At 48.5% G+C, this 26,907-nt stretch overlaps 1 protein-coding gene across 1 annotated transcript in view; it reads right to left on the reverse strand.

Moving 5' to 3' along the window:
* MLYCD (malonyl-CoA decarboxylase) overlaps positions 1-26,907 on the reverse strand; it is an 837,083-nt gene that overhangs the window by 455,943 nt on the left and 354,233 nt on the right. The window contains exon 2 of the mRNA XM_069638670.1: positions 20,008-20,120. Coding sequence (XP_069494771.1) covers positions 20,008-20,120 — 113 coding nt within the window. The remainder of the gene's footprint in view (positions 1-20,007; positions 20,121-26,907) is intronic.

Raw genomic sequence — 26,907 nt, forward strand, 5'->3', positions numbered from 1 at the left:
AATTGTCATTCCCTAGCTATTTCCGTGGTCGAAGATTGTACCTTGTTGCTCCAGGCACAGAGTGGTCCGTGAACAAAGGGTCAGTATCTGAAGAAAGTGATGAATTCTCAAGTTGTTTGGGCTCAAAATTATGCTCAGGATCAGAATGGGTGCCCTCACTGAAAGGCACACACTTGGTTTCAAGATCTTCAACCCCCTCCTTAGCCCGCTTGTCGTAGGGCAAAGGCACTTGTTTCAGTTGCACCGCATGTATCCAGTGTTTCTTACATTCGACTCAAACAACCATCTGAGTAGCCAGCAGCACCTGATAGGGACCTTTCCAGTGAGCTGCAAGACTTGATTTCCTGTCAAGATGCTTGATCAGCACGAAGTGACGAGGTCAAATGAAGTGACCAGGTCCCTCGTATTTTTCGGGCAAAGCTGCTCGAACCTGTTGGTGAATCAAATGCAGTTTTTTGAGTCAGTTGGTCACAATAATCAGGTAATAACAGGTACTCAATGTCAGATAGCTTTCTAGGTCTAGGTGAGTCTCATATATATGCAAGTCTCCCCATTACTATTTCATAGGGAGAAAGACCCGTTCTTGTCTGGGCCGTAGTTCTCATAGACTGTATGCTATTGGTAGGGGTTCAGGCCACTTCTGTTTGCTATGTGCACACACCTTTGCTAGTTTGTTCTTAAGGATACCGTTATGGCACTCCACCAAACCGGCACTCTGAGGATGTCTTGCGGAATGAAATTGTTTATCAATCTGTAGCGCCTCGCATGCCTGTAGTATGACGGTGGCTATAAAGTGAGGTCCATTGTCGGACCAAATTACTCTGAGTAATCCAAATCTAGGGAAGTACTCTTACTCTTTCAGCATGACTTTTGCAGTTGATATGGCAGTGTTATCCTTCAAAGAGAAAGCCTCAACCCATTTACTGAATGCACATATTACCAACACACATTTGTAGTTCTGGCATCGCTCCATCTCAATGAAGTCAAAGTGAATCACTTTGAATGGCATGGAGGGAGGTCTGAAACTACCCTTAGGTGCTGGTGTTCTCTTACCACTGTTGTGTCGCAGACAAATCATACAGTTCTGAACTAGTCATTCTGTGACTTTTAGGAATGTTGTCATTATTCCATAATGGGTCTAAATGTCGACAAATACTCTTCGCACTGATGTGTGCTGGCCAATGTGCCATAGTGACTACAGCGGTTACATATGCGTTGGTCAACATCCACCTCTGTTTCTCATGGTCAAGCCAACAACCTTCATTATCCAACCTGCAGGTCCAGAACCCAAAAGTTCAATCTCCTCTTTTGTGGCTTCAGCCTGAATCTCCTTCACACTGCTAACACCCTCCTCCATCATACCAGTTTCAGCAACCCACCTAGCAGAATCCAACACATATATTTTAGATTATGGGTCGGTGGCACTGTGTTTTGCTGTTCGGGCTGCAAATGCATTGCCTTTGCCAATGTCGTCAGTCACTCTCTGGTGTGCTGCGCATTTCATTATTGCTAGTTGTTAAGGAAGAGCCAGTGCGGATAACAATTGCACTATTAAGGGACCATGTTGAATCTTCGTACCATGAGATGTTAGAAATCCCCTTTCAGCCCATAATCTCCCAAAGTTGTGAGCAACTCCAAAGGCGTACTGACTATCAGTATGAACATTTACACTAAGCCCCTGGGATATCTCAAACTCTAGTCACGGCAACTATCTCTGCAGCCTAGGCAGAGTTGTGAGGAAATCTCCTGCTCTCGATAATGGTCTCTAAGGTGGTGATTGCATAGGCAGCAGTAGAAGTGCCATCAGGCTGTTTAAAACAAGAACCATCACAAAATAGCTCTCCATCAGGGGATGTCAATAGTGTGTCATTCAAATCTATCCTGCCTTTAGTGACCTGCTCAGTGACATAAAGGCAATCATGGGATGTATCATTCATGCTGTCCTCGTTCAGAGGAGGCAATAGTTCAGCCTGATTCAAAGAACAGAATCTCTTAATTTTGATGTGAGGTGCAAATAGGATCAACTCATATCTCGTGAGTCGGGAAGATGTGAGATGGTATGGTATCAAGAGAGACACAGACTCAAAAGATGTTAGTTTCAAAACCTTTATTTACTAAGGGTCCTGGGTTGGTGTAATGCCTAACTGGCCCTAGCTCTAAAGGGATGGTTCCCTTAACTGATGTTTTTAAGGGCCGTCGACGTCTGAAAGTCCAAAACAATAATCCGCCTGTGTCTAAACCTATGCTTGCCCTCACTCTTTACAAAAATGTGTTAGGAAGACTTTAAAAAATGAAATATAGTGGTTCAACAGAAAATAGGAAACCAAGGCTGGTTTCAGGTGGTCTTCTCATCCACCACGTGTAGATTTGTCAATGTCACAAAAATGAGTTCAATCAAAAAGGGCTGTTCATAAGACTTTCTTCACAGGACCCTTGCAATATTCTCAAATGCTTTCAATGTCTTTGGTTCCTTGGGATTCCCTTTCCCAAGCTTCAACTTGTCCTAGTTCAAACACAACAAAATAAATATAACAGTTCCTCTTTCACCTTCTCACGGTTCCCTTCTCCAAGCTTCAATTCCTTCAGTATCAAAATTGTTAGGCCTCTCAAGGTTCCCTTGCCCAAGCTCAGGTCACTTCAGTTTCAAACACAAGTTCAATTAAACAACACAGTTTCTCTTAGGCCTCCCAGGGATCCCCTCCCCAAGCTCAGGCCTCTTCAGTTTTAAACAAAAAAGTTCAACTTGTCAAGAAGTGCCTTTCTCTTGTTTACAGTTACTTTTACATACAACCTTCTCATGGGGAAATAGAGACTTTAGAAAACGCTAGGTTCATGACTCATCTGAATAGCGACCACTCATCTTTGGCCCCTCTCTGCATTTCCTGTAGTTCCTTCTCTTCTAGCCTTTCCTCTTGCAGGTGCTTCCTGCACCCCTTGGTTATCGTTCACTTGGTTGTGCTCACTGCACCTTCTTTGTCTTGCTTTCTCTCAGCGTACCGTGGCTCTGGCACCTTCCTTTCATTTACTTTCTCTCCATTGTGCCTCTTGCACATTTACTTCTTTACTTTCGTGCACCCTTGCACCAGTCCTTTTCCTTGTCGTGCCTCTGCACACTTTGCACCTTTAAACTTTTATTACTGCTTTCGGGTCGCTCACGCCCTCTTATTTCTGTTTTTCCACAAGACCCTACTGTCTTCCTTTTGACTGAGGCAATGCTGGTGTTTCAAGTATTTCTTCTTTTTTTTAATTTTATTTATTGGTATTTACAAACACAAGAAAGAAAGAAAACAAACAATTAGCAATATGTGCTCATAAATCGTCCCTCGCTCCCACCCCTCCTCTCCCCTGGTACACCCCAGGTGTCAGCTGGGTTGTTCACTATTTGTGCACCTCAGTTTACTCGTGTTTCATACAGTTGAACCTGTCCGGCTCGCATTCAAGTCTTCGTGACAGCGGACTTCTCCTGCCACATCTCAGATCACATTGTTACAATACTATTCATAACCTCTACATTTAACATACAACTTCCGATGATGGCGGTGTCCTCTCTAAGCGATCAGTCTGTTGGATCAAGAAGTTTGTGTACGCATCCCACATGTCGCCAATATTGCCCTGATTTTGGTTCAGGGAGCCCAAATCCGTTCTCCATGTCAAAGCAAAACATAATGTCCAGTTTTCATTGTGAGTGCCTAGGACTCAATTTCCCTCACCATTGCATTGCCACTCGCCGTTTAGTCAGCATAAGCAGTAGTCCAACCAGTTTTCTACTCTGTTTAGGGACCTCTTTGGTATAACCCAATAAACCTACTAGTGGTTCTGGGTTCAATGTTTGGCCTGTAACACTGCTAACTGTACCAAATACCTCCTCCCAATACTTTTGTATGATCGGGCAATTCCAAGATACATGTAGAAAATCAGCTTGTTCACTATCACACCTGTCGCATCACCCAGTGGCACCTGGGAAGTGTTCTTTTAGTTTAGCCGGGTTATAGTAATACTAGTGTATATACTTGAAGTGGATTACTTTATATAATGCATTAATGGTCCCCTTCATGATCTCCGTACAGCAGTATGCCCACAAATCCTCTGGTATTTCCCTCCCCAGGGCTTTTTCCCATTTTACCCTTGGTGAAGCACGGTCCCAACCCCTAATGTGCATGTACATAGTATATAATCCGAATGTCACCTTGCTCCCCACCATCCCCTGTAGCAGTTTGTCCAGTATATGGGAAACCCGGGGCTGTTCTGGGAATTTAACGAACACCCGGCACAGACTCACCCTTAAGTGGAAATACATTAACATATCCAGAGCTGATAGAGCCCCTTTCCCCTTCATCTCCTCCAGAGTTACAAATTTCCCTCCTGGAAAAAGTTCCCCAAAACTGGATATCCACAGTCTTTTCATCAAAGCTACAAAACCTGACTCCGCTTTGATAGGGATTCCCGGCACATGAACCACAGGCAGTCTCGATGGATATAGAACATCCCCCTTCTTATCCTCAAGACACTCCCATGCCCTGCAGGTTACCTCAACCAGATCTCTTGTCGATTGCGCCCTATCTGGTGCCATAAGAATGACTGATCTCAAGAGGGTGGGAGCTGCCACCGCCCTTTCCACTTCCACATGCCTCCTATCCCCTTGTGCCTCATACCAGTCCCTAAATTATCCTGCTTGTGCTACATTATAGTATGTTTCAAAGTCAGGTAATGCCAGTCCCCCTTCAGAGATAGGCGCCACCAGCTTGTCCCACGACACCCTAGACATTTTCCCCACCCACAAGAACTGAAATGTTGTCGACGTCACATTGAAGAAGTATTACCCGAGTATTCCTATCGGGGTGTTCAGGAATATATATAAAGAATCTAAGGAGCAGTGTCATTTCAACAAGGGGAGACCCGGCCATACATATTGAGAGGGAGATTCTTCGAGGACAGCGTTGCTGCACAAGCCTGCTCCAGGACTCTCAGATAATTGCTGCGGTACACCACGGCTTTGTCCCTGGCAATATTAATCCCCAAGTAACGGGTCAGAATCATATGCCACTGGAATCCCCAGCCCTCCTGGTATTGTTCAACCGCTTCCGTCAATGGACAAAGTAGACTTAGATGCATTCACTTTCAACCCAGATATCTCCCCAAAACTTTGGACTTCTCTCATTATCGGATCTAGGTTGACTTTAAGGTCTCTACAAACAGCACCATATCGTCTGCATATAATGAGATCACTATCCTATCATTGTGTAACTTTACCCCACGATGCATATGCATCTCGCGTATCCGATCGCCAAACGGCTCGACCGCCAGTGCGAAAAGCAGCGGCGAAAGCAGGCATGCCTGCCGGGTTCCCCTCTCTAGGGACAGTAACGGTGTCATCTGACCGTTCACTCTAACCACCGTTTGCCGCAGACGGCCCTGATTGTTCAACACTGAGTCAATACTGATTTACCTTAGTGCCCTCCCTTTAACAGTGCAGTGTTTCAGTTAGTGATGGCAGACCGGGGCAGCGCCTCCCACTCAACAGGGTCCTCACTCCGCAAGCAGCGGCAGGGTTTGCTGGATGTCCAACTATCCCTCACCTGCAGTCCCCCCAGCAGATTAGGCACACGCCGCATAGCTCCCCTTGCCCCTGGCGGTTTAGTGGTCCTTATGGTAAAGCACCCAATTTGTGGCCCCCAGGCACTCAGAAGTATTGACAGTCTCGCGTGTCTGTAACACTAGTGTCTCACAGAAATGGTATTCGGGGGCGCCTGGGGCGATTCACCCAATCAGTCGTACCTGCAGAAGCCTTGGTGTGTATTTCTTGTCTCACGGTTGGCTGTTCTCCTAGTCCTGTTTCCATAGGGCTCTTTTTTTGAGGTTGGGCGGGCCAGCCCTGCCTCAGTCTCTACATGATGCGCTCAGTGACATTGCAAAGTTCTCTATTCTGGCTCTGGTATTGACTCAGAGTTGATTGTGTCCTCCCACGTCTTGGAGACCCAGAATTTAAATGTATTGTGTGCTCTGAGTATTGGCGCGGATATACCTTGCTGTTCTCCCCACTTCATGTTGTTGCAGTCATTGGTGTCCACTTTATTTCATAGCCGGCGGTTCGCACCTCGTTCCGGGGCCATGTGTATCACTGCATATGTCCCTCGAGAGCCGCACCGGCCCAGCGGATCTAGTCTCTGCGTGCCAGATGGTTTGTGCCGGTCGACGACCTTGATGGGGGCGGGGAGGTGCCCCCAGTCCTCTCTCCACATTGTAATCAGTGCGAGCCTCGCCGAGCACGCCCGGCCCTTGTCTGCTGTTTGTCAGTGGCGCCGTCAGCAGGGCCGTGCCCTCAGTCGTTCTGCCTGCCGCCTCGGACTGTAGACGAGCACTCTGAGATAATCAGCGTCCGCAGTTGGCTTCTCGTCAGCGCCAATCCCCTTTCTCCTGCAGCCTGGGCTTCGCTCGTCGCACAGCCCTATACATCCACCGCCCACAGGCTCCAAGGGTCCGTCCTGGCTCTCTGTCACTCGCTGTGGGCCAGGTGTCCAGCGGCCCTCGCAGCCCAGGAAAGGAGCCCGGCAGCACATCCAAGACTCTTACCTTCTTTCCTCGTAACTTTCTCAGGCCGCATTGAGGCCAGTGCACGGGCTGGATTACTAGGTTCAGACACTCCGATTTTCTTCGGGATTTCTCCATTGCTGTTCTGCCAAGTCTCCCACTGCGTGATCTGTGCTCAGGGATAAGTTCCGATGAGGGAATCCACCGGATATTGTTCCGGATTTAGGTGGAGTGTGTCAGAGATCACAGGCTCGCGGCCATCTTGATCGGACTCTCTAGTGCCCCCAGACCCCCCACGCCACCAGAGTATTTTTTTATTTATTCCATGGGTCCTAGACCCCTTTAACCTTTGCATACATGCAGGTCCCAGGCGCCTTTGGCTTTCTCACATAACTAGCTATTCACTACAAGACCCACCATGTCCCTCTTCCTATGGATAATAGTGGACTTTAACTTTACAAAAGGATTATTTTCTCTCTCATTCCTGCTTCATGTCGGTTTACACTCTTTTCACTTGCTTTCTGTTTCATGCCTCTTTGCAATCGGTCACTTGCTTTTCGTTCCGAGCTGCTTTACAGTTGTGCCTTTCTCTTGCTCTGCTGCAGTCACACGCACGCTCCAGAGTTTCTCTCTCATTGACTTTCACGAAACTCACCGGGCAGCGTCGCATTCACAGGTGGTCCCTTCAGGATACACAGGTTTAAGGTCAGGGTCTAATCACCTGTCCCTCAGAAACGCTTGGGGCCAGCACAGGTCCCAAGAGAACAAGCATTCCACTGAACGCCGCCAGCAGGATGCAGGCAGCCTCAATCCGGCTCCTTGGAGACACGGCTCCTTCAACACGGTGCAGCCCCTCACAGACAATGGGTCAGCATATCGGCACAGTGCTCTCCTCCAGCCTTCAGCTCCTGCCACTCTCTGCTCATACATTGGACTGGGACTGAGAAGGGATCCCCTGCTGGAATCAGCCACACAACCTCCTTTCTGCTCTCCCAACTGCTGCTCTCCCTGCTCTCTCAGCAGTCTCCTTGTATACACCTGTGTTGTATCAATGGGCTGCAGGTGTGTGGCCAGGGCTGGGTTTGCCTGGCCTTCAGTACACCAATTAACAGGACATGCCTGTCCTTCAGTCTTGGAAAGAGAGTCCAGTAGAGTCCGGTGTAAGTGATCATTATTAAAAGCCTGACCCTGCCGGACTATTAGTGGGACACCTTGAGGAGTTTCTACAGAAGGTTTCCCTTACTTCTCTCTATGTTGTTTCTATGAGTAATCCTCACTACTCATGGTTTGCCTCTTCTCCTTCCCAGTATGAGTTGGAAATGGGGAGGGGGAGATGAAATGGGATTGAAAATTATATTTATGAGTGCAATAATAATAGGATGACTGACAGAGGAAAGAGGGGTATCCCCTGACCCTGTTTTTATACCACTGGGGTGATTCCCCTTTTGTTAAGTTGTTTCCTACGCCTGGTCCCCTGCCATAAAGGTACTGATCTTGGCAGCCTTCCCTTGGGTCTGAAATGTGGGGAGGTGAATAGGTGCTAGGTTTAAAGTCATATTGTTGTTTCCTCTAACCCACCTCCCTGCCTGCTTTTTTCCTAATACAGTATTGCTGCCTCTCGTATCAGGGACAGTGGGGCCTGCATATCCCATAAAGGTTTCAGGCACTTCTTCATCCTTGCCTATTATCCTGTTGGGACACCGCGTCTCGCCTGGGGTATTTTCATGATCACTACCACAGACTCCCCTATCCAGGTGGTCCTCCCCAGGGTTGGGATCCGAAAGTGACGGCCCTCCCCTGGCCAACCGAATAGAGGATTCTCAGGGTTTACGTGGGAGAATACCCCAAAGTTTCTCACAACCCTTACAGTACATGTAGTTGTCTCAGCTTGGAATATTTTTCATGGGCAGGTGCAGAAAGAGAGATTGGGTCAATAAGAAATTTTAATGGGACTAATAAGAAGAGCACTTTTGTCCAACATATTTACAAGCATGGGAGAGCACCAGGTGAGAGGAGATTTAAGCAGTATCACACAGAGTTCTAACCAGTCTTATGTTTTAATATCACAGCTGCAGGCCAAAATATTGAGTGGGATAACATGTGTAGAAGTTCAGGATGATATGAATGACCAACTGAGGGGGATCGAGATAATATCAAGTATCAGTCGTTGGATGAAGATTATGAGATACCAGCTGAACGGCTGTCATGACGGAACCTGTAAGGTTCTCCAGCTGACAGTGAGATGTTGAGAGGGAACAGCACACCTTCAACGACTATGTACCTGTCCATTTATCATGAACACAACCATATCGAATAATACCTGGCAAGTGGGCAAGCTGCAGTTGAAACCAAGTGACACAGCAAGATGTATGGGAAATTCAGGTTCACAACGAGCCCCATCGATACATTGCGTTTCTGAACTGAAACAAGATATGATATATGATATGCTATGGCATTTATAACGCGCCTATACACAAGTGTTTCAAGGCGTGACGTGACAAGGGAGGGGACACAGAGGGAAGGCAAACACAACGATCCTACTAAGCCAGGTGTCATTCAGATTGCGCAAGTGCAAGGAAAGGGGGAGGGAAAGGTGCAGGGGGGAAAGGGGTCGGGATAGTGCAGATAAATAGAATAAATAACAGAAGTAAAAGTACAGCCAGCTGGTGGCAAGCGCAAGGGTCAGTGCAGACATCAGGAGTCAGTGCTGGTAGGGGACTTTAGGGATACAGAAACAGTCCCAAGTGCGGGGGTTGCCTGTTAGACGTTCCTCTGCACACCAGAACATTGCTAACACTTCCACAACACCTTCTCCGGGTTCCAACACTGCTAACACTTCCACAACACCTTCCCCGGGTTCCCACAATACTCCCTCCAGGTTTCGAGACTCACGTGATGTGGTTACCCCAAAGGACCGAAAACTCAGCACCGGGTACAATGTACGTGTCCGGTTGCAGCCCTTCCTGCATTGGCAGTTGCCATGGAGAGCATACAGCAGAAGGGGCGGCGGAACGCTTCCCCATCGATCATTCATCCGCTCACGTGATTCAGAGTGGCGTTTTCCACGTGACGATGGAAGGCATCACATGACTCGGAAGCGCACAGTATATAACGCTTGAGGCACGAAGCGGTCACCGCTTCTTAGCTGTCTTTCGACTCTGTTTGGCGCTACGTTTTGAACTTACTCTGCTGATTACCTTGACTTTGGATCACGCACCCGGACTCCCTTGGATCATCCCTTTGTACCTTTGCTTGGAACTGTTTACTCATTGCTGAACCTCGGCCCGTCCCTTACCTGCCTTTGGATCTTCCCTTGGAACTTTGTTGGACTTCTACGCCATTGACCTTTGACTACGTTTCCAGCTCTACTTTCAGGTGGGCTCTCCTGTGTTCCACGTGTTATTCCGGTCTCTGTTGTTCTGGGGACCGCCCCTCATCTGAGTCTCGAACCTCCCTCACTAGGTCTCCCGGGTTTTCCAATCACCGGATAGGTAAGATTATTCTGATCCTGTGATTCTTGTATTCCATTATATTTGCCTGGTACTTAACCCTGCTTTCTTTCAGCAGCATTGGTGTTCCAGAGGTTCCGTGGATCCGGGAAGTAACATCTCCCACCTGTGGCTCCAAAGGTCGCACAGCAGGGTTCTTTTGATTCCCCTGTGCGTCACTTGGGGACGGAGGTCTCAACCGTCTACACGACATTCAAGTCAGAACATTGCCAGGGAGGCAGTGCAGGTGTGCAACTGGTGGGGGAGGGGACCTGGGCCCGAGATCAGAGGGTGGCCAGGTAACCAGTGAAGTTTCAGACAGGAGTTCAGCAGGGAAGAGGAGGAGAGAAAGCAGCAGTTTCTGTGCTTCTGGCAGCTCTGAAGACCATCAACAGATTCAGTGTGAAGACTAAGCTGGGAGATGGCCAGCTTTTCCAGGAGTTTGCCCAGTAAAGGAGTGATGGGCAATAGTTATCCAGGCAGGACGGGTCGCGGTGATGGAAGTGAATGGACTTTCTGGCCAAATGAATCGCCACAACTTAAATGTATGAACAAAGTAAAGATAGGCCAAGTAATGGCCATTAATGGATGAATATGCTGGAAGGTACTGGGAAAGGATTGATGCTGAATGGAAGTAGAATATTCATTGTGAATGACGGGTGCATTCAGCCGGTTGCAGAACGTCAAGTTCATTTGAACTTTGTACTGATCACAGAAACTGAGAGACTTAATGTTTACAGACCTGCAGGCGTGAGATGGCAAATACATTGGAAACATAAGTTTAAATGTAACTTGTCAACCATAATAAGCAACCATGATAACATTTCGGAGTTGACAAATTATTAGAACTGATGTTACAGGTGCAAAAATGTAAGCTAAAAGAAAGTTATTTGTATTCATAATCACAGTCAGAGTTTACAGTATTCCAGTAACAATCAGTGTCAGATTCCCACAATCCTACTAAATCATTACATTAATGTGTTACACTAAATATAGAACTGATAACCAAACCAAAAAGAAAGATAAAGAAAATAGCTTGTCTTGTTCCACAAGTATACACTTAACAAGGGGCAGGCATATGTATGTCCCAGTATCACAAATGTTTACATTCCGCATGGGGTCCATTTTAGCATCTGACATGACCTAGAACAGCTTACCCAATCCTTGCTCCGTATTCAAGAATGCACACCCTAACCATATAGTGTGGACAACAAATACAGCAATGTATTCAAGGAGGTTTGTCATCTGATGCACCAAACATCGCAATTATAGGGACATTAAAGGCATAACAGGAGCAAAGCCCTCTTTGAAGTAGTAAAGCATTGTACAAACCCTCACCCAGCCCCCGGGTACCAAAAACACTGGAGAAATGCAACAAGAAATCAACACATTTTTATTGAACAAATAGCCAAATAGACCAAATCCGACAGATCATCGAATCAACCTCTCTCAGCATTAGCATCCCCTGCACCCCGGCAAGCACACTGCCCCTGGACCGAATTCTCTCCTCTCTTTGCCTTGGATCTTCTAAAAATGACTGCCTTCCTCAAATCTATTTCTTACTCTGATGATATAATTGTAGACTCCATCATTAAACAATTGCCTGGCCTGGCGCTCAATACGCTCCTCAGCATCATCAATCCTCCCTCCCTCACAGAAGGATCATGCCTGGACACCCTGAAGACCGGTCTCAAACAACCTCTTTTGAAATAGATCTGGATGACCTGGCCAGCTACTGGCCTATTGCGAACCTCCCGTTTATTTGCAAAATCTTGGAAAATGTACTTGCTACACCACTACTCACCAGAATCGAACCACACCACATCCTAAATTGCTATCAATCAGGTTCCCCCCCAAAGTTTAGCATCGAGACAGCCACCATTCAGGTGGTGGATGATGCTCTCCAAATCATGGATAAGGGCACCTCATGCCTCCTCGTTCCTCCTTGTCGTCCTTAACCTCTCGGCTGTATTCAACACCGTCAACCACTGCATTCTTCTCTCCCTCCTTGCTGACACGATGGGATTCTCTGGCACTGCCCTGAATTGGTTTTCCTCCTACCTCTCGGGCAGAAATCAGGTAGTCCAGATGAACTTGTTCCGTTCTAACCAACTCCAGATCTCCTGTGGAGTCCTCCATCCTCTCTCCAATCCTTTTTAACCTTTACATGGAGCCTCTGGGCACTCTCCTCAAAAATCCTAATATAGCCATTTAGCAATACGCAGACGATTCTCAGTTGTACCCGAGAGTAAATAGCGTGCAGGACATCCTTCACCTCTGCGATTACTTAGCCATCACCAGTCCTGGATATCGACTGTCAACCTCAAACTAAACCGATCCAAGACTGAATTTGTCCTTATCCATCTGCCCGCTAAAAAACAACTTGTCCAACAATGGCTCAATGATATGCGCATAGAAAGATTTGATCCACAACTCGGAGTCCGCAAAATCCTAAGGCTTCACCATTGACAGCAATCTGTCCTTCCAGAAACACACAGCCAAGAAGGCCCAAATAGCCTGGGTCAGAATCTCTACCCTTTGAAAAATCAAACCCTTCATCCAGCCGCATAACTTCCGGACCGCAGTGCTGGCCCTTGTTGTCTCACACATTGATGGGGGAAATGCTCTCCTGGCAGGGCTCCCAGCTTCTCACTTGGCTCCCCTAAAAGAAGTCCACCACACTGCAGCACGTCTTATTATAGGATCACAGAAATTTGACCAAATTACCCCCATCCTACACGAACTACATTGGCTTCTGTTCCAAGCCAGAATACTATTCAAGACTGCATGTATTATCTACAAAGCAGTCACAAGTAGCACACCAACGTACCTGGTGGATAAGCTCCACATATCTGATGGCACATACTCCTTGCACAATAAATTGACGAACCCGCTTGAATCACAACTCGTCCCGAAATAGAGGACCCTCACACAGTCCTTCTCTTGTCATACACCCACCCTCTTGAACTCCACCCTCGTATCGGCACAGAATGCCCCCACAATTTTCAAATTTCGCAAATATCTCAAAACATGGCTCTTTCAACAACACCGGACCAAGGACTAATGCCAATGGATGCACATACCGACGCACTGACCTCACAGTACTGCGCGGTTAAAAGCTGCCAGCCCAAATGCTAGCTACCCACACGCTGTATAGTGCTCTGTTGTTTGGCTGCTCTCAAGCTACGTCGGCACTTTAAATAATATATTTTTTTTTATTCCAAGATTCCATATTGTCAGTGGTGTGAAAAACCTCAAGGTTTTTCACGACTCAGTCCGCCGGGATCCCATATTCAGGTGGCATGGGAAGGGCCAATCGCTATTGGATCCCGACCCTGGGGGTGGACTAGCAAGGGTGGATCACCTTGGTAGGGGGTCCTCAGAGAGTGGGGAGGAGACACCGGAAGGTGAGATATGGTATCCCCCATATCCTGACAGTTATTCTGCCCATATTTCCTCTAACTTTATGGAATACTACAACTCCCATAATTCCCCTCCTTTCCTTATCAGCCCAACTACTGAGACGAAGAAGAGGAGGACTGAGACTACGAAGATTACCAGTAGTAACATGTACTGGCCTTGTCCCGCTAATAAGGCCAGGTGGGGTCAGGCACTCAGTCACAATCATGCACACCTGAAACTCATGGACTGTTTTCCAAACTATAAAACGTGGAGCACAGCAAGCGGACAGGTGCCAAGATGGAAGGCAAGCTGGATGGTGAGACGGAGGAACAGCTGAGAGCGAGCTGCCGAGAATCAGGCCAGGGAGAACAGGACGCCGAGATGATAACAGGCTGCGAGTTGAAGCAGGAGAAAGCGTGGAAAGGGAGTAATTTCTCCAAGAAGCCAGGAGAGTTCAGAGAAGGGAGCCGAGGGGCCGGCTGATCCCTTTCCTCCATGAACCAGCAAACTGCTTGTTTCCTCCCTGGGGCCCTGTGGGAGTGTCTGAGGGGCAGGTGGGCAAGATCCTGACCTCGACAAGCTGAAAATCGAAGGGCGCGCGAAAGCAATCACATCCGGTCAGCTCAAAGAAAGGGAGAACTCAGTTTGTGATACGCACAATTGTGGAAGCTAGAGTTACATGCAAGGTTACGCGTTGAAGTATAAAAGACATTGAATGTATTTAGCCGGCGAGGGAGCCAATAAGAAACAAAGTAATGGAGCAGTGTTGTGTGAGAAGGCACATTGTTAAACGCTTCTTGAAAGATAACAAAATAGTGAATAATGAAAATGAAATGTATTGAAAGCAATTGAAGGAAAGGGCACGAGGAAACGAGAGCATGCAGGGATTCCAAAAGACTAATGTGACAGTGAACTGTTTGTGAAACGAGGAACAGACGGACCGTGGGCCCGTCCAAATTAACTATATGCTTTTGTGAAATAAGGAACAGAGTGCCCGAGCGCCCGTTTTGCAAAACCATGTGCAAGAGGCACGACATTGTGAAAGCAACCCTATTGTCAGAGTGGTCACGCATTGGGGTGAGAAAACTGTGCGGTTGCGTAGGTCTCTGCCAAGGCTATCACGATAAGGACCCTGCTGTCGGAGTGGTCACGCATGGGGGTGATAATACGATGCAGTTGCGAAGGTCTCTGACAAGTGAACATTGTGAAAGAGAAGTACAGCCTGTGAAAGTAACTAAGAAGGAACTTCCTGAAGATCTGTTTGTTTGAGATTTGTGAAGTCGGGTGTGGGAAGCCCAAAAGAATTCATTGAAGAGAACTCTGATGCATATTGAACTGACATTGAAATAGGCGAGGGAAGCCTAACAGATTTATGGGAAATCTTTAATTTGAACTGTGCATACCACCCACCTTGAAGGTACTTTGTAAGAACCACAGTGAACTGAACTTGGAGAAGGGAGTGTTGAACCACTTTTATTACCATTGTGACATTCTTTTGATACACACTTTATTTTCATACATTTTCCCACACTTAGTTATTGCAAAAAGTGAGAGCAAGTATAGGTTTCTGACGCAGACTATTTCCTTTGTTTGGCTGACTGACTGACTTAGACCATTTTATTTTACTTTGATGGTCGCGACTACTCAGAAGAAGACAAGGAAGAGTCAGCAGCTAACCCTGTTCAAACGTGCACAATAAGTAGGTCAAATGACAACAATATCATACTACTATTTTGAAAGTAGTATATGAATTTGCACAAACAATCTATGCTACTAACCCTCACTTGATTGTGGAGCGTAAACATTTTGTATTTCTTTGTTGCCGGCTAGGGCTTACATGTGTTTTTTAAGGTTCAATTTTGTATTTGTGGACCTACAGATTTTAGATGTCTGTCTAAACCTATGAATAAATTGAATTGTTTTGTCGTCAAATTTTCCAGCCCTTTTTGTGACTACCAACAGCCAGTATTTGTAAAAACTCGCCTACTGCTTCTTAGGCCTACCTATTGTGCACGTTTGAACAGGGGTAGTTGCTGACTCTTCCCGGTCTTCTTCTGTGTAATTTGCCTTTTCGAGTCAAGCCCCCTTAAACAAAAAAGAAGGCCCTTTTGGCCCTAGCTTGACCTTATGGTCGAGACTACTCCCATGATAGAAAGAGGGCCAGCTAGGAAGTCTCCAACCCCAGTCAAACTAATAAAGGTGTTGAAACGTGTACCTTTTGTGTCTGTGTCCTTACTTGTGATACCATGCCTGCCTCACAGTGGTCACACAGAATCCTCTCTACAAAGCTCTATACCATCCCGCAGTTTCAGCTGCGGGCCACCTCCTCATAGCCTCCCACTACATCAGGCACTTTGGGCCTGCTTTTGTCTTTCAAGACATGGCTGATATAAATAACTTCATGTGCTCCAAATAACTTTTTAAAACGAGAAGAATGCTTTTACATTGGCACACTGTTTCGTGACATTTTGCATGAGAATTGATGTAATCTGCCATGCCACCCACATGTTTACGTGATAGATTCTTACAGTGGTTATTGCTATAATTCTAGTCAACATAGCTACATGTTTTGCTCCTGGAACTGCTATCGAAAAAGTCTTAATGATGTGTTTCATAATGATGCTGCTGAAGCTCATAAGTAGTGGGGAAATTAACATTTCAGAAAAAGCTGAATATGACATTTTCACCCAAAAAAAATACAAAAACCAATAACCATTGAGTAAAAAGAATTAGACATATGTCAATGAACACTCAAGTGTAAAAATGCATATTAACATGAAAAAAGAAAATCTGCTATGACATGAAGAAAAAGTAATGAAATTGCTGACACTAACCGGAGCAAGCAGAATTACAAAATAAAAGTCCAAATAAGCTTGGTGTTGATTGTTACAATTGTGAACATCTCTCCAATTAAAGTTTGGCGCTAGAGAAAATAGGATACAAAAGGCGCTAAAAGTGCTAAAAGTACAAAAGGGGAGTGGGGAACTGTCGAGACCAATAGTATTTTATATATTTTCTATGAGCAATGACCATTTACATATCACAGGCAGCGCAGCGGTAACAAAACCAGGATGTAGTAAACGCTGCTCAGTAGCGTGATTAGCTGGCAGGACCCAATATGACAATAAGGCTATGCACCTATGAAGTTAAGACCTGTGTACAGGGTTCAGCGGATCCAGTGACACACAATACGTCATCAATGAAGATCAGACACATTACCTGAATAACATGTCATGTGGGTGTTAGTCACCCGAGCAGGGCCCTTTATGTATGATGGAAAATTCTTCTGCAGGAGGAGACATTATCAGGTTGTATCACAAATGGCACAAACATTACTCCAAGCATCAGAGACTGTTCAGGTATTTTTTACTGATGTTGTAATAAGTTCATTGGCCGCCCCTCTCTCACTCTGGTCTTGCAAAGCACCCCCTTCCTAACCTAGGAGTCCCTGATCCCAGGTTAGTATATCGCGAATGTTAACCACTAAAGTCTAATCCCTGCATTGCACTGAATATGAGGACCTGAAGGCAGAGTGCCTTTTCTAACTAGATTTTCTCAGGGACGTTCTAAGACTGTCCCTATTCTATCCAGTGGCTAGTGCTATACAGGGTTAACGATTGCTTCTGGCAAACACCCTGCTTGATTTGATCCTGAGTCTATCACTCATGTTCTCCTGTCCTTCCCACTACTTATCTCCTCCACCCACCTCTAGTCTCTTCCATTTTCTCCTCTGTCCCTGTGATCTCTATCAATTCTTGTAGGCCCTGCCTCCACCTTTCAATGTTCACTCCTCTCTCCTGCTCCCTCAACCGCTCCACTACTCCCTCCACCACTCTTCTACTTCCTACTCCACTAAACTAATCCAACTCCATCCACCTACTCAGCCACCTTCGTTTCATTAAGTTTCATATAGTTTGCAGTCACTCCTTACACTATCCCACCTATCCACATTCATTACACTCACCACACTATCATGCACACTCACAATGCAGTACCATTTACACACACTAACCAACACCTCACCACCAAAAATCCCATGAACAACCCACAACTTTCCCTGACCAATCTAAGCCTGTCTAAGCCTATCTTTCCCATCCCGCGTGTGACAAGATCAGAAAAGCTGTTAAATGCTGGCATAAGCCCAGCGCCTTTTCTCCATGTGGACCTGTCACAGCACCAACTTTCAATGTCATTATGATGCTTTTGAGAAGGTAAGATGGCCCTGGGGCCCAGTAATTGGAAATTAAAAGATCCCTTTCTTGAGGACCATCCGTAAAATCATGTCTTCGATATCCCATTGAACAACTTCACCTTGGAAACAGTCTCCTAATAAGACCCGTCCTCCTCAACCTCACAGAGCAAAGAGGTTGCTGAAATAGCAGAGGTTACGCTGTACAAGACCACTTGCTTTGCATAACATGTCTGAGTCAGCCATCTACATTACAGAGGAGCAATGGGTGCACATATGAGAGTAAGAACATAGGTCTGCAAACTGTGTCAACCATCACATGAGAAGGAAGGGAATGGGGTAAATAAGTCTCTCAATGTGCCCTGGGACATGATACTGGCAGAAAGGCCTGTTCACTGAGACTATGACAGGTTTGGCTGAGTTAGAGACTTGCATGAAGGAAACTTAAATGTATTTGCCCCATCACACAGCCTTGTTGCTGAAGAGACTGACGGCCCCAGACGGGCTAATGCATTATGGGTGGAAGGTTTTGAAAGCAAGGGAAAAATCCAATAGCACCCAGAAAATGTTCTGGAAAAGGCAAATAAGGGAAAGTTGGAATCAAAGTCCCCATTGTAGACCTGGTCTCAGTGCAGATCTCACAGTAGGTGCAAGATCTAGCAACTAATAGGTCGAAGTACAGCGGTAATCTTTTTGAAGGGTGCAATCAACGTGGGAAGAAAACTTAAAGGATCTTTCAGATGAGCTGCTGTATGTTAGATCAGAGAACACCTGGCTAAGGATAGGTCTGCAGGACACCTCAATGTGAGCACCAGTAGATGTAGTCCCAAGAGTAAGCCTAGTAGTGGCACCGGTAGATTTGAGCCCCTGCATCACAATTTAAAGATGACCCAAACTAGTTCTGCCTTTGTGCAGCTCGGAACAGTCTAAAGCTGTACATGAAGTATCGGCCACTGGCTGTTCTTTCAGAGAATCTATGAAGATAACGGCACCATCACCTGCGCTCTAAACGGAACTCCTACTTTTGCACATTTAAAGCCTTGCATGGTCTGCATACCTGGCCTACAAGTCAACAGAATGAACGATGAAGGGCCACCAGAGTCCTAGAATTCGAGGATGAGAAATAAAGTGAATCACAAAGTGATTATCTAGACAAGGAGTGAAAAGGTCCAAGGCATTGCAAAGATAGTGTGGGTCAGCTTTGCTTTGGGAAACTTAGAATGTCGTCAAAAGTCAGCATGAACACCAGTTCCTAAACAGAAGTAAGTTGCTTGTTTCAACACAAGGCAAACATCAAGAAACTGTTCTTTTCTTTTGGGCACCTGGCGAAACACTGAGGTGTGGAGTGGTGGAAGATGCCAAAAGCAAGAGAGAGGGCAGGGCCTGTGAGAGGCAAATGGGTCTGCAATCTAATTTCTACCAAGAGATGACCGTACACCCTAATAAAATCTTGTGAGGCCAGGAGTCTGGAGCAAGAGCGACTAGTGTCCTACTAATAAACAGATCAACTGGTGGAAAAATAAAGGGTTGGAGGGTTTGAGGCAAGAAAGCTGTATTTAGAGGGTGTACCGGGGAGACAGTATAGAGGTCTAGCAATGCATCTGTGCATTTGTTTTAGAGGTCTGGCCCATGAGACTGTTTTTCCTGGTTATCCCAAACTGTCAGGAATCTAAAGGATACTAAAGTTACACAGCGGGGAATGCTTTTTTGAGGAAAATGCGAGCGAAAAAGCACACATTGGCAATGGCTACAGTCTGGGCTTTTGTGTAGGCATGGGATAGGTATTTCCCAGGCACAGTCGTAGTGGTATTAACTGGCCATTGATGCTAGCTCGTGCTAAATAGTGCGGGTAACCGGACATATAAAAGCAGTGCTTGGCAAATTACTAATACTTATACACGAGCCAAAACAGTTGGCTTTGACAATGCTAGTTTTTAACATAACCTCAGTGAACGACACAGAGAGTGCTTATAAATCGGGTGGCTGAAGGCAGACCTGGTAAGATATTTGTATTACACTCCAATTAAGTCATTAACTCTCAGAAGACGGCTTTGAACAATATTGCCTGCCACTTCCAGTGTAAAGTGTGATGGTAAGGCTTTTTTACAGCGAGCTCAAAGAGTTTCCATGAGGAGGTGTTTTGGGAGGGGCAGGAACGGGGTGGGATTGGCCATAGGGATTTGCATGGCAATGGCCAGTCAATGTGTGGGCACCAACATCTAGAGGCTGTGTGTGCCTCCTCATATGCCCTTCCTCCCTATCTGTACTCTAATGCAGTAGTTTCAGTTTATATGTGTCTCAAGCGACACCTAATAGCCCAAACAAGTTGAATCTGCATTACATGATGCAATGTTTCTGAACTAGAACCAACCTAAGAATGTGAGCGTTGGTGGTACTTACTCACTAATCTTCTGGAGCAATTCACAGGGGGATTGCCAAGTAATGCGTTCCAGATTCAAGAATCCCACTGAGAACCATTCTGAGAACATGCTTTTCAGCACACCATTCATCTCCTGAAAACGAAGAAACACAGTATTACAGTAGAGAAACCACAAGTTTTACGAGCAACAGTCTACATATAAATATGGCTGTGTGTTGAACTAAAAGTGTGTGCAACTCAGAGACTTTGCAAGCATGTTTTGGTCTTCAAATGACATTTGCTTTCTTTTCACAGTAAGTGCAAACACACACAAATACAAAGCATTTCCAAAGCCCTGGTTTGCTAATAAAAATGCTAAATTAATAGGGGAAGGAGGTCTACATTAAGGATATAGAAGCAAAACAACTGCAACGTTGCATTATTGATCGAGGAGCAGATCAATAATATAGCCTTAAAAGTTGGGGAAGAATCATTCCCTCAAGCGATCATTCTCCCTCCCTAGGTCCATGAGAATAGTACCACATAATGGTAGTAGCAATGCATGTTTTGGAGCTTTGGTGTTGAAGAAAAAAACGTTACTTTAATAATGAGAAAGTAAATCGATCAACTGATTTAGCAAATTAAATGGGGTTGTATTTAGCTGTATTTAAATAACAAGCTAGTCTTCATCCGTTAAGCAGTTCAATTGCAAACTTGGTTAAACTAGAGCAGGTTTAACATGAGCATGCATTAGATGGGTGTCAGCAAAAGTAAACAATTTCTCTATATGAAAGTGAAATCATTTTCCTATGTTGTGTGCTAAATGGGATGTTGCAGGGGGAAAATGGTTCTCTTAGAAATGAAGTGTCTTGTTGAAAGACATCTTGCAGAAAAACGGCATTATTATTTCCATGTCTGCTTTTAAAGTCAGAATGCAGTCAATACCAGTAGTTATTGACTGCACTCTGAACATTCCGATTAATTGAAAGGATGTCGGTAATGATTTCAATGTGCTAATATTAGTTATTCACCTTAACCCAACTTGTTGCCTCAGGCCATAGGTGTGTTCACTAGGAGGTTAGAAGAACAAGTTACTCTCTTACCTGGTAACGTTTTTTCGATGGGATGGTCCGACGATGTATTCCATATCTATGACAGTAATCACCACAGCTGTGCTGCTTTGGAAAATTTTCGGTGTCTGCGTCCTGCTTCGATGACGTCGATACGCTGTCCTCGAGGGCCTCCGTTGAGCCGACGTCACCAGGTGTTAGAAGCCTCAGTTTTTTTCCCCCAGAACGTGTGACACCCTACAACTGCCAGTATGACCACAGAAAGCCTTGCAGAAACGTAAGCTGCAATCGCATAAGAAATTCTGTAGCGGGGCAGGTAGGGAGGGAGCGATATGGAATACGTCGTCGGACCATCCCATAGAAAGAATGCTACCAGGTAAGAGAGTAACTTGTTCTTCGAGGGGATTGGGTCCTCCGACGTATTCCATATCTATGACAGACTCCCAAAGCAGTACCAACGTATTATGAAGGGAAAAAGAATTTAGAATATAGAAATGTAGCATGCCCAATCAAATTGCAGAGTAAAGGACCGCCTTGCCAAAGGCCAGATCCTGCCCATGGATAGAATCTAGGGAGTAGTGACGTACAAAAGTATGGACCGAAGCCCATCCATGTGGCTGCTTCACAGATGTTACGAATAGGAACACCCCTCTGCAGGGCGGTAGAGGCAGCCATACCCCTAGTAGAATGGGCCCGTAGGCCTACCGGAGGGTCCTTACCGGCCAAGCGGTAACATTCAGAAATTGCCAAGATAATCCATCTAGACAAAGTCTGCTTAGTAACAGCTTGTCCCAAACGCCTTCCAGCGTAATCAATAAAGAGCTGATTGTCCACTCTGACCCTGGACATGTGAGAAATGTAGAAACTTAAAGCTCTCCTAGGATCCAACCTATGGAGCCTCTCCTCTTCCTTACCAGGATGTGGAGGAGGATAAAATGCCGGAAGAATAACCTTCTGGCTTGAATGAAATTCCGACACCACCTTCGGAAGAAAGGAAGGACGAACTCTAAGGACAACCGTGTCCTTATGAAACACAGGGAAGGGTGGCTTAACTGAAAGTGCCTGCAACTCACTCACTCTGCGAGCGGGGTGACCGCAACTAAAAATACAGATTTAAGGGTTAACAGCCTCAAAGGACAAGAATGTAAAGGCTCAAAAGGAGCACCCATCGGAGGCCACCAGGGGGCGCGCAGGCAATGGCTGCCTGAACGTGCTGCTCTCCACGAAGCCAGGCGTCCAGCGGGATTCGAGCCCCCCCGAGACCACCCCGGCGGGCCCGACACGGCGGACGAAGCGGGTGAACCCCCGGGGCACCCCGCAGGAAAAAGAACGGAGTCCGCAGACCCCGGGGTTCCCGAGAAAGGCCACTGCGGAGGAGGACGCGGCCCGGACACGTGATCGCGTCCGAGCGGGCGCCGCAGCTGAGGCCCCTTCGCCGCGACGAGGAACCGGAGGTCCGGAAGCCCGGCGGCGGCCTGGGAGACGGGCTCCCCCCCCGCCCCACCACACGGAACAGAGGTACGGAGGCACAGCGACCGGCCGGGGGCCCCCGTGGCCGGTCCCGCTCGAACGGAGAGGACCGGCGCTCGGCCTCCCCCCGCCCCCATCGGGCTGCCGCGGTCCGCGGGGTCCCGGAGGAGGGGGACAAGAGGAGTGATCGGCAGCGACGCGGAGGGGTCCGGGCCTGCCCCCCCCCCGCCGGCGCGAGTGGAAAAACCCGCGCACCAAGAACACCGCGGGGAGGACCCCCGGGGAGCATTGATTCCGCCCTCCCCCTCCCCCCCTGCGGAAGGAAGACCTCGGGGCGGACGGGGTGAGAGGCCCCCGCCCGCCGTTGGCGGGGCGTGTGCCCGCCCCCACCCCCCCCCACACACCACAAGACCACAAGACCACGGGCCCAGGCCGCACGGGCCAGAAGAAGCGGACCGCTGGGCCCCGGAGGAGGGGGGCGAGAAAAGTGAGCAGTAGCAACGCGGAGGGGCCCGCCCCCCCCCCCCAAGAACACCACGGGGAAGACCCCCGGGACGCACCGATTCCGCCCTGCCCCCTCGTGGAAAGGAGAAACCGGGGCGTGTGCCCTCCCCCACCTCCCTACACTAGCCACAGAAGCCCTCGGGCGCGGCGCCGAGGCAGAGGTGCCCTCCGCGCCCACTGGACCAGGCCGCACGGGCCGGAAGAAGCCCCGGAGCACGGGGAACGACATCGAGAGGGGTGTGAGGCCCCCACCCAGGAACGGGTGGGGCGTGTGCCCGCCCCCCCCAGGCAAAGGCTAACCCCCAGGAAAGAGCCAAACCCCCAGCTGAACCGCTGAGGGAGGTCGGACACCACAAGTCGCAGGAGATTATCGGATGAATTGGCGGGAAGCCCTACAGGGATACCGTTTCCAGGAGACCCCCAGAGGCAACATGAGCGCGGACCCCAGGGAAACCATGGCCCGACAGAAAGACGCGGCCCCCTCGTCGGCAGCAATGGAAAGAGGCTTTGCCTCGATATTGCAGGAAATCAGGGACATGCGTTCAGACATAGCCCAGAAATTCGAAAAAATGGACCAGAGGGTGGACAAGGTCGAAGATAGACTGTTACAAGTGGAGGCCAACCAATCATCGACAGCAGCCCAGGACATACAACTATGCATGAGGTTGGAAGCCCTGGAGAAGAGGGACGAGGAAAGGGCTCGACAGATGGATGACTTTGAAAACAGAGAGAGGCGGAACAACCTCAGAATTTTCGGCGTGCCTGAAGCGGAGGGGGAGACGGAGAGGGACGTCATTCGAATAGTGAAAGACATTATCACCCTCCTATTCGCAGAGGCAATGACAACCGAGCCAACATTTGACAGAGTGCATAGGGCAGGGGGCAGAGCGGGGGCCCCCCGGTCGATCTTGGTCCGATTCCACTATTACTCCGAGAAGACAAAGGTGCTGGAGGAGGCCCGAAAGACCAGAGAAATTACCTACAACAACGCCCAGGTCTCCATATATCAGGATCTTTCCTCCTACACGCTGGCCAAGCGCAGATCATGCCGACCCCTCACACTACTATTCAAGGAGCAGGGCGTGCGCTATAGATGGGGCTACCCCTTCTCCCTGAGCTTTGAATATATGGGCCGACGCTCAACCCTGATCACGGAAGAAGACATCCGGAACGCAATTCAAGAATATACAGCGGAACCGCACCCCCGGAGGGGTCCAGTGGGACCAGAAAACCTCAGAACGAACAGCCCCGGTCCATCCGGGGAGAGGAGAAGGCGCACCGGCGCAAGGAAATTTCGGAAAATGAACACTCCATCTCCAGCAAAAGAGGGAGAACGGCACGACTCCGAGGACTGAGAACGGGGGTGCCCCACTGAATCCGAGACGGAGATGCGCAGATTTGGAGTCTACCACTACCACCGTCTTCACGAACAGCAAGTACAGGGGTCACACGGTCGGGTTACGACCGGGGGGGAACGTTAGGGGCTCGAGGGGATGAGCTTTATGGGTGAAATGCCTGGCCGAGGTGGGCAGGCTGGTGGTTCGGCCAAAAGCCACAATGGCAGAACTAATTGGCTGGACGCCGGGGAGGGGGGTGGGGGAATATTCGGGAGCAGGGGTTGTTCAGACACTGTTGGGACACGGTGGGCAGTTGGGGAGTTTCAGGCCCACCGGGGGGGGAGGGGAAGAGATCCGTAAAGTAGAACCAAGGGAGCATGCGAAGGAGAGAGATGCGTGGGTAATGACCGAGAGGGAGGGAATCTGGGACTATGGCTGACAGTCTACCTGCCCTGGGAGTGGGATCCCTCAATGTACGAGGCTTGAACACACCCACAAAGAGATCCCTGGTCTGTAGAGAGTTCAGAAGGGCCAACCTCGACATCCTCTTCCTGCAGGAAACCCACTGGCCACGGGGGAAGGAACCCAAAATCCGGGGAGGAGGTATCGGGGAGGTCTTCAGTGCATCCCATAAGAACAAAAAGAGAGGGGTGGCCATCCTGGTAGCGAGGAACGTGGGGCTAGAGAAAGAGGCAGTGCTGAAGGACCCTGAGGGGCGCTACCTGATGGTGCGGGGAACCCTACAGGGTGCCCCACTCACCCTAGCCGTCGTCTACGGCCCAAATGAGGGCCAAATCCAGTTTTGGGAAGAGGTGAGGGATAAACTTAAAGGCTTTGTCCATGGGACGGTGGTGGTGGGGGGGGATTTCAACATGGTCCTGGACCCAATACGGGACAGGAAACGGGTCGGTCCCCAGGCCCCCAGGGCACTCGATGAGACCATGGCACGGGGCTTCCAGAGGGTCAACTCGGAGCTGGGCCTGGTGGACACGGTCCCGTCCCCTAGAACGGACACCCCCATATTCACTTACTACTCGTCCGTGCACACATCATTTTCCCGGATAGACTATGTCTTGGTGGATGAAACCTTGCACCCATTTATCTCTGGCCATAGGGTGGATCCAGTCCCCTGGTCCGACCACGACCTGGTGCGAGTCACCATAGCGAGAGGGGGCTTTAATGAACACAGGGGAAGATGGAAGTGTAACGATGCCCTCCTGAAGGACGAGGTCCTAGCCCAGGAAGTCCTTGACGCCATTACAGAATTTTTTGAATTCAATGACAACGGTGAGGTGTGTACACACACCTTGTGCGACGCGTTCAAAGCAACCCTGCGGGGAGTCCTGATCCGACTGGGAACCCGGAGGAAAAGAGAAAGGGAAGCCCAGGAGAGGCATCTGAGGGGAAAAATTGCCCAACTTCAGCCGGGAGGCTCCCCCACGGAGCCCTTAGACCGGGACCGGGTGGCTGCCCTGGACGACTATAGGCTCCAACTAAAAGACCTTCTCCTCCACAAAACAGAGAGAAGCCTCCACCTGGTCAAACAAAAGTACTATGAAAAGGGGGACAGGGCGGACAGGATTCTAGCTTGGAGGCTGAGGGAAGTACAGAAGAGTACAATGGTGAAGGCGGTAAAGAATGAGGTGGGGGAGCTGGGACACGATACTTCTCACATTGGAGAGGCCTTCCGCCGATACTACGAAAGGCTATACTCGTCTGAGTACAGAGGGGACGGGGGGGAGATTGAGGAATTCCTAAACTCCATACAGGTCCCGTCTCTGACCAGGGAGATGGCAGAGGGGTTGGAGGGTCCGGTGACTGAGGAGGAGGTGGAACACGCGATCAGCGGCATGAAGGTGGGCACTTCCCCGGGCGAAGATGGATACTCAGTGTACTTTTATAAAAGGTTTCGGTCGGCCCTCGCCCCCCACCTGGTCAGGGTGTTCAATGCGGTCCTGGAGGGTGGTCCTCTCCCGGACTCCATGATGGAGGCAATCATCGTAGTTCTCCCCAAGGACGGTAGAGACCCCTCGGAGTGCTCCTCCTACCGCCCGATCTCCTTGCTGAATATTGATGTTAAGATCCTGGCCAAGGTCATCGGGAGCCGGGTGGAGGGGGTCCTACCGAAGCTGGTCCATGGGGACCAGGTGGGATTCGTTAGGGGGAGACAGGGCTCGGACAATATTCGCAAGTCCATAGACTTGTTTCATTATGCCCAGGTGTCGGACCTAGACGCGAGCGTCCTCTCCCTAGACTCAGAAAAGGCATTCGACAGGGTCGAATGGAGGTTCATGGAGCTCACTCTCCGGAAGATGGGCTTCGGGACCCACATTAGGGACTGGGTGGCCGCACTGTACAGGGCCCCTAAGGCCAGAGTCCAAGTGAATGGTAGACTGTCGGCCCCACTCCCTCTATCGCGAGGAACAAGACAGGGATGCCCACTATCCCCGTTGATTTATGTCCTAACTATGGAACCCCTGGCAATAGCAATCAGATCACACCCAGACATCAAGGGGATCAGGAGAGGCGACGTAGAATTCAAGCTCTCCCTGTTTGCAGA

Source organism: Ambystoma mexicanum, chromosome 1q, assembly GCF_040938575.1.
Source record: "Ambystoma mexicanum isolate Mex_15411 chromosome 1q, UKY_AmexF1_1, whole genome shotgun sequence".
NCBI lineage: Eukaryota > Metazoa > Chordata > Amphibia > Caudata > Ambystomatidae > Ambystoma > Ambystoma mexicanum.